The sequence below is a fragment of the Ailuropoda melanoleuca genome, chromosome 8, assembly GCF_002007445.2.
Source record: "Ailuropoda melanoleuca isolate Jingjing chromosome 8, ASM200744v2, whole genome shotgun sequence".
In the NCBI taxonomy this organism is placed as follows: domain Eukaryota; kingdom Metazoa; phylum Chordata; class Mammalia; order Carnivora; family Ursidae; genus Ailuropoda; species Ailuropoda melanoleuca.
This window is the reverse complement of record NC_048225.1, coordinates 72241498-72249682: the sequence shown is the minus strand read 5'-3', so window position 1 is coordinate 72249682 and position 8185 is coordinate 72241498. Positions and strand designations below refer to the sequence as shown.

General features: G+C 48.6%; 1 protein-coding gene across 1 annotated transcript; it reads left to right on the top strand.

Annotated features, from left to right (window-relative positions):
* The first annotated feature begins 1900 nt into the window (after positions 1 to 1900).
* CREG1 (cellular repressor of E1A stimulated genes 1) lies at positions 1901 to 7241 on the top strand. Its single transcript, XM_034666681.1, is given in 4 exon segments — positions 1901 to 1968; positions 1970 to 2267; positions 5491 to 5610; positions 7053 to 7241. Coding segments are annotated over 4 exon segments (660 nt in total). The 5' UTR covers positions 1901 to 1915.
* Positions 7242 to 8185: the final 944 nt, after the last annotated feature.

Here is an 8185-nt window from a genome sequence, read left to right as displayed (position 1 = left end):
GACACTGAGGAGAGGTGCTTAAAGTTAAGGGCTTTGTAGACCTCATTCTTTTTTTTATAAGATTTTATTTATTTATTTGACAGAGAGAGAAGCAGCAAGAGAGGGAACACAAGCAGGGGGAGTGGGAGAGGGAGAAGCAGGCTTCCCGCTGAGTAGGGAGCCCCATACAGGACTCGATCCCAGGACCTTGGGATCATGACCTGAGCCGAGGGCAGACGCTTCATGACTAAGCCACCCAGGTGCCCCAGTAGACCTCATTCTTAAGCTCAAGTGCACGGAGACCAACTTCCAGGCACCTGTTTTGTAATGGAGCTATACTAGGGCCCATTGTTATTTTGTATACCGGCAACGAGTGGCATAGCAATAAACGAAAGATATATTTCTTGTCCTCTTGCAAAAACGTCATTGTGAAACTTACTAAAGGCCCATATTTTGCCAGTGTTAATACATCATAAAGCCAACAGAGGTGTCAGATATCATCTAATCTAGCTTCTCAATTCAGGTGAGAAAACTGAGCCCTGACAAGGTGAAATGGAAGTCCTACGGTCCAAGGTCTGATAGCAGCAGAGCTGAGATTAGAACTGCAAATGTGAAATGATGTACGCCCTTTCCTTAATAGGTTAAGGCAGTTACTCAAATTACTTGCATTTCTTTTGAAAATTATAAACCTGATTTTCCTCCTCTTAAATTTCCCCCTCTTTAGTTTTCCATCTAACTTGAAGCTCTTCCAAATTCAGTTGTTAAAAAGGGAACCAACTTTGATGGAGGGCTGTTCACACTCCTGTTTCCTGACTGTGAAAGCAGTGCTTGTAACATCCTTTGGCTGCCAGAGGGAACTGAAAACTCCTATTCAGAGTAAACAGTCTTCTTTCTGTACACAAGTTCTCACCGAGTAGCCTGAGAATCTTCTCGGCTGGATATGGCTGAGTTTGAGACAGAAAGCCAAGGCACGGTGCCCGAAATGCTCCTCCTGGAAGATTCTTAGCTGGAGCGAAAGGTAATGCTATTTACATGGCACGAGAGGGTCAGTAAGGGTGAGAAATGCGTGCAACCACGGACCCCGCGGGTGACTTAACAGCTCCCAAAACTGGTTTCAATAATTTCACATTTGTGCATGGAATACTGAGGGAAGACGAACAATCCGTTAGTGTCTCTGTGTAAGAGACTCCTGGGCCAGGAAGCAGCTTGTAAAGTCGTAAACTTTGGGGCTTCTGTCCTCTACCACCGGGGCCCTTGCTGCTTTTTGGTGCAGATAGTGAAGCAAACGGAAAATGGGAGCATACACACAAAGTGCAGCATTTCTTCTCACACGCCAAATATCCATATCCAAGGGTATTATAAGAAGGTGTGTGCGTGAAGACGCCACTCTTCTCCTAACAGGATGACATAGACAAGTTTCCTAATTTCTCGAAGCCTCCGTTTTCCCATCTGCCCAACAAAGCAAACTTCACATTTCGGACAATGTCACGGTCCTTAAAGATTCCCAAGGGGAGGGGCGCCTGGGGGGCTCAGCCGGGTAAGCGTCTGATTTCGGCTGAGGTCATGATCTTGGGGTGCTGGGATCAAGCCCGGCCTCAGTATCCCCGCTCAGCGGGGTGTCTGCTTCTTCCTCTCCCTCTGCCCTCCGCCATGCGCGCTCTCTTCCTCTCTCTCAAATAAATAAAGAACTAAGATATTAAAAAAAAAAAAAGAAAAGAAAAGCGGCTGGGCGACGGTATGGAGGTGGATAAACAACTCCGGCCCCAGCAGGCTGCCCTGCGCACAGTGCGTCCCGCCCCCTCCGCCCCCCGGACTCCGATTGGCCCCCCGGAGGGGGCGGGACCAGTCTGCGCTCGGTGGGCGGGGCCGGGAGCGCCCGGCTAACCCTCGACCCCTGGCGGCCGCGGGCCTGCGGACTGTCGCTGGAGTCACGGTCATGGCCGCCCGAGCTCGCGGGTCCGCGCGCGCGCTGCTCACCGCCCTGCTGGCCGGCGCTGGTGGCGCTGCTGGTGACGCCGGCGGGGGGCCGGGGCGGCCGGGATCACGGGGACTGGGACGCCTCCGCGCTGCTGCCACCGCTGCCGCCCCGCGAGGACGCGGCGCGCGTGGCCCGCTTCGTGACGCACGTCTGCGACTGGGGCGCACTGGCCACCCTCTCCACGGAGCCGGCGGTGCGCGGCTGGGCCTTCGCCGACATCCTCTCGCTCAGCGACGGGCCCCCGGGCGCGGGCAGCGGCGTGCCCTACTTCTACCTGAGCCCCATGCAGCAGTCCGTGGGCAACCTGCAGGTGAGCCGGGGGTGGCAGGGGCCAGCCTTCCGACTGTCGCCGAAATTCTGCCCGGGAAGGAGGGCGGGGCAACTAGAGGGAAGAATTTGCGCGTGGCCCTGAGCCCGGCCTCTAACCTCCCGCGCTGGCCCGGCCGGCTATGCAGCGTTCCAACTGTTGGGCAACTACATGCGGAATTTCACGCTCGCCCCCGCCGCTGGGGTGAATTCTTTGCCAGCACCTACCTGCAGGACTTTGCACCCCTGAGTCGTCCTGGGGCACCGTGGCGCTTTTAAAAGCCTTACAGGGTGTACCCTTCCTTCTGAATTACGAATTTTCCTTTCAGCAGCAAGAAGCTAATACACAACACCGTGAGTGATTAATGCAGCCTCTAGCCTCCGGTGCGCGTTATCTTCCGTGGTAAGGAGCAGAACTGATGTGAGGTCTGCCGTGCTCACCCTTCGCCCAGCTTTTGTGGCAGGGGCAGACTTAACAACCCTCTGGTGGATCCGTGCTGTCGCAGCTGGTGTCCCAACTGCACAGCTTGAGGGGGCTAGAGCCATACGGAGTCCAGGAACGGGCTGTGGGTGAAGAACTTGAAGCTTAGACAGGTTTAGTGGCCCAAAGCCAGTAGCCAAACTGGAATTTTGTGCCAGGTCCGTCTGCCTTCAAAATACAGGTCACAGAATGGTGGCACATGACCTGAATATGTCCCACAGACCAATTTTCTTTGGCCCACAGAGTTCTGTTTGGTTTTTTAATGAATTTGAGTTGTGGTAGTCCCACCCCCACCCCGCCCTCATTCCCCGATTTCACTTCGTAGTTTCAGCTACCTGAAGTCAACTGCATTTCAGAAGCACATGATTTGCCTTCTGAGATATTGTCAGATAGTCTATAGCCTGGCGCCAGGTCACAAAGCTGACCCCACGTCACCTCGTCCCGTAGGCATTTGATCATCTCTCAGCATTATCATCAGACGAGTGAATACAGGACAATTAGATATTTTGAGAGAGAGTGAGCACATTCACCTAACTTTTATTGCAGTACATTGTTAAAATTGTCCAATTTTATTACTAGTTATTGTTGCCAGTCTCTTACTATAACGTATTTATAAATTAAACTTTATCACAGGTGTGTGTGTATAGGAAAAAACAATCTATATAAAGTTTCAGGCATCCATGGGGTCTTGGATTGTATTCCTTGTGAGTGAGGGGGATGGGCTAGTGTAGTTACCAACATTTGAAAATTGAGATTTCAATTACAAATCTAAGTTTTTAGTTTCTTGGAAGATCTGTGCCCCCTGGGGACCTGAATTCTCTGAGCAAAAACAGAAACCGCTGCTCTTTTGAAGACACACGCACCTCCATTCACCCTTTCCTTCTTCCCAGCCCACCCCACTCTCAGACATTAGCCCAAAGCAAGCTCATTCCACTCAGTCAGCGATGCTCAATCTTGGATTGAGAACCACTGCTCTCCATGATTATATTTAAAGTCTCGCTGATATGGTGATCTGCTTTGTAGGAAGGAGGAAAACTAAGACTCAGAGGTGCGGGGACTCACCTGTGCCAGGTAGAACTCCAGGCCAGGTCTTTGGCATGTCTAGAGAGACCGTGTAAGGAAGCTCTCCAGGATTTTGGGTTTCCATGATGGCAGTGAAAAGGTGTGGCCACATCAGAATTAGTCCAACTCCGATTCCATCAGTTAACCAGTCAGGTTGGTTTCTACCTTCTACTTTTCCTTCTCCTTCTGACCTCTGTCCTCCCCCTGTCACGCTACCACCAGATTTACATGAACAAAGTACCACGCAGCATTGCCTTCTGCCCAGAAACCCTTAACCACATCTGGCTGCCTAGAGCTGCATAAGATTCACTTGGGATGTTTGTTTGTTTGTTTGTTTGTTTTTAAAGATTCTATTTATTTATTTGACAGAGAGAGAGACAGCCAGCGGGAGGGGGAACACAAACAGGGGGAGTGGGAGAGGAAGAAGCAGGCTTCCCACTGAGCAGGGAGCCCGACTTGGGGCTCAATCCCAGAACGCTGGGATCATGACCTGAGCTGAAGGCAGACGCTTAACGACTGAGCCCCCCAGGCGCCCCAAAACCTCTCTTTCAAGCAGATTGGGTTTATCATTACTCCCAACCATGTGCCACATTTCCCCAGTTCTGTTCTTGAAATTCCCTTTACCGTTAATATGTCGTCCCATTTCTGTCCTGGTCCTGATTTTGAATATCTTTTAAGGCTCTCTGTAGTGTCCATATTACTCCAGGCTATGTGGACATCTCCTTATACTAAACTTCAAATACACTTAACGGTACCATTCACTTGACAATTATATACTGCCTTCTCATCTCTTCCGTGTCATTTTACATTATTTAAGTTTTGTTCATGTCTGACTTTTCAACCAGATTATAAAGCCACAGAGAAAGGAGAGACCTTTTTTTTTTGTTTTTGTCTCCTATGGCTCCTTGCCTAGTAGCGCACAGACAGTGAATGTCTAGCTAAATGATCTCAAGGAACTCTTTTTATACTCATTGTTTTGATAGGTCACCATGAGATGGCAGAATTTTCCACACAAGCCACTTGGAGTTTAAAGCACTAAATGCAACGTGTGACTTTTGCTGTGGTCTGTCAACATTGCTTTTCATGAAGCTGATTTCTGAATAAGAAGGAAGAATTTTGCTTGCTTCACTTTTTGAGTCTAAGCATTCTTCTCTTATTGCTAAAACAGGAATGAATAACTTCCCCATTTTTGAAACGACATGACAATTTCTGCTAGCGTGAGATAACCAAAAAACATGAGTCAGCAACTTTCTTGCTTAAATTGTACAATTAGCTAGTTGAACAACTGTGTATTTTTATGCATTAGTTTCATATTAGAGTCTAACCCTTTAGATCTTTCAGGGAAGGCTCTAGACCAGCCTTGTATTTGGGCGATACTGTAATAGTAATTTCTCTGGTGAATATGAAACAGATTAAGAGTTTAAGAAAAAAAAAGTGTTAAAATAATTCTTACTGAGTCAGTTAATTTGAAGTATGGAACCCTAGCCCCTGCTTTTTGGGAGGAAAGGTCAAGATCAATCTCTACCCAACTAGTAATTTTCTTAAGTGGCAGGTGGTGTTTTACAATTCATTGCTTCCTGGAAGAACGCTCAGCTCTAAGGACAGTGTATATGTGGCTTCTGACGTTTATTACCTCTCCAGAGACAATATCTCACGTGCGAGGATCTTTATGTTCTCTCTACAGGAGAATCCACATGCTTCGCTGACCATGTCTTTGGCACAGACTAACTTCTGCAGGAAGCAGGGATTTGACCCCCAAAGTCCCCTCTGTGCTCACATCATACTGTCAGGAACTGTTACCAAGGTGAGTAGTTAACGAGAACAGAGACGGGTTTTAGAAGAGCACCATCTACTAACAATGAAAGGAGGGGTATCTTTTTTGTTTTTTTAAAAGATTATTTATTTATTTATTTAACAGAGATAGAGATAGCCAGCAAGAGAGGGAATACAAGCAGGGGGAGTGGGAGAGGAAGAAGCAGGCTCATAGCAGAGGAGCCTGACGTGGGGCTCGATCCCATAACGCCGGGATCATGCCCTGAGCTGAAGGCAGACGCTTAACGACTGCGCCACCCAGGCGCCCCTCTTTTTTTTTTTTTTTAAGATTTTATGTATTTATTTGAGAGAGAGAGAGCACGAGAGCACAAGCAGGGGGAGTAGCAGAGGCAGAGGGAGAAGCAGGCTCCCCCCTGAGCAAGGAGCCCGATGCAGGACTTGATCCTGGGACCCTGAGCTGAAGGCAGACGCTTAACTGACTGAGCCACCCAGGAGTCCCAAGAAGAAATATCTTAAGAATAAAATGAAAATGATTTGTGATTGAGATTCAGAGTAAGAATATGTTCTAATCTGTACTTTCATGAAAACTGGAGGCCTAAACCGGTTGATGTCGTATAGGTGCTCAGTAAGGTATTTATGCAGAAAATGAACGAGTGTTTGAAGGTGCACCGATGTGACAGCTGCTCGGCTCCTCTGTAAGGAACGTCTGTTCCGCCAACAGCCCTGTGCTGTTGGCCATGTTGTGCACTGCACAGGATTTCCCATGTGTGGGCTCCTTATTTTAACGGTGGCTTAGGGCAGAGAGCAGACCACATAGGCTGAAAGAGGGGTACCCGTTACTAAATACCACACGTGGATTTAGACGGTGGGGTGAATGCTGCAAGGCAGAGGGCAAGGTGTCATGGCACTGCTCCCACTGCTGAGCCAGCAAATGTGCTTCTTGACCTTGTCAGTCACGGTTCCTGCAGACAAGTTTGATGAACGGTCTGGAAGTTCTGTGTGGACACATCTTCGCGGCCGCATTGAGCCGGAGAAATTGAGGGAGGGGCGGCAAACGCTCTTGAGCGCCACTGTGCTTCTTGCCGAGACCTTTACCCTCTGTGGGTTTGCACCCCTGTGTTGAACACGTGCTTGTTCCAGGAGCCGGGTGCCGGTGTGACACAGCGTAAGCACCCTAACATTTTCTTACACTCCCATGCCAGTTCCTTGGATTGCCGAGAATGACCGTCGGGCGATGGTATTGAGACGGTTTCCCACTTTGGTGTATCTGTACCAGCAACATCGGAGCTCTGGGATGTTTTCCACCTTTCTGCATGCTTCTTTCATTTTCTCTTGAGCCCTTAAGTTTAAGGTCAGGGTCTGTAACTAAATCAGCTCTTCTGGGTTCCTCAAATGCTAGAACCACCCATCTGTAGCAGGGGAGAATGCAGACCATTGTTGGTATGAGTCGTTCGTGTCACGTGTGTCCTTCAGGTGAATCAGACGGAAATGGGCTTTGCCAAGCAGTCACTGTTTGTCCGACACCCTGAGATGAAAACCTGGCCGTCCAGCCATAATTGGTTCTTTGCCAAGTTGAATATAAGCAACATCTGGGTCGTGGACTACTTTGGTGGACCCAAAATAGTGACACCCGAGGAATATTACAATGTCACATTTCAGTAAGTATTTACACATCTTTCTTTTTTCTAATTCTGCAACTTTGATTAGCAGTCCTCAGTCTTTTAAAGCGAGGGGGTCTTAACCGTTTCATGTGCCATGAGCCGACCCTTTGAGCAAACTGGTAAAGCCTATGACCCCCCTCAGAATGATATTTTTAGGTGTATAAAATACATAGGAAATACAACAGAAACGAGCTATATTGAAATACATTTATAAAAATAATTTTTAAATGTGCGGTGTTGTAATGTTGACTTTTTAATACACACGTTAAATAAAATTTGTGAGCTTCTAACATCGTCGTACTTTCTGAGTAGGGAAGACTGAATATTCTGCGGCATTTGCGACAACTCTAAGTGATGCGAGAGTCTCTGTGATTTCTTTATTTCTGTTGGTGACAGTCACTAATACGCTGTCACCCCTGGGGTTTGTTGCCCGCATTCATCATTGAAGGAAATGATAAATTTCAGTTAGAGCTTAATGAGAATGAACACATCTTTTTTCCATCCAAGTTCACAAGCCCCTGAGCTCTGTCTACAGGCTTGAATACCAGGTTGAGACCTGGTTTTAAGGCAATGCTCTGGGGCCCCGGCTGACCTGTGATGGCCTTTTTCCCATGAGAATCAGACTTGGGTGCTTCTGGACTGTGAGTGGTCCCTGTCTGAGTCTGCGCGCTTGCGCGGCCTGGGGCCCATCAGCCCCAGTGCTGTGAGTGCTGGGGGGCCTTGTGGGGCACCCACCAGGAAGCAGACCCTTGGGGAGGGGGGAGGTTGATGCCCACAAGGCCCCGAGAGAGAACGAAGAAGAAAATAGCCTGAAGATGGGGAAAGGACAGGAAAGAAGGGTATGATCGGATCTTTGAAATTAGGTCAGCGTTCAAATGAAGGAATACAGAAGTCTGGGCTTTTCCCAGGTGACAAGATCGGTGGCCTAGCTGCCGTCCTCCAGGC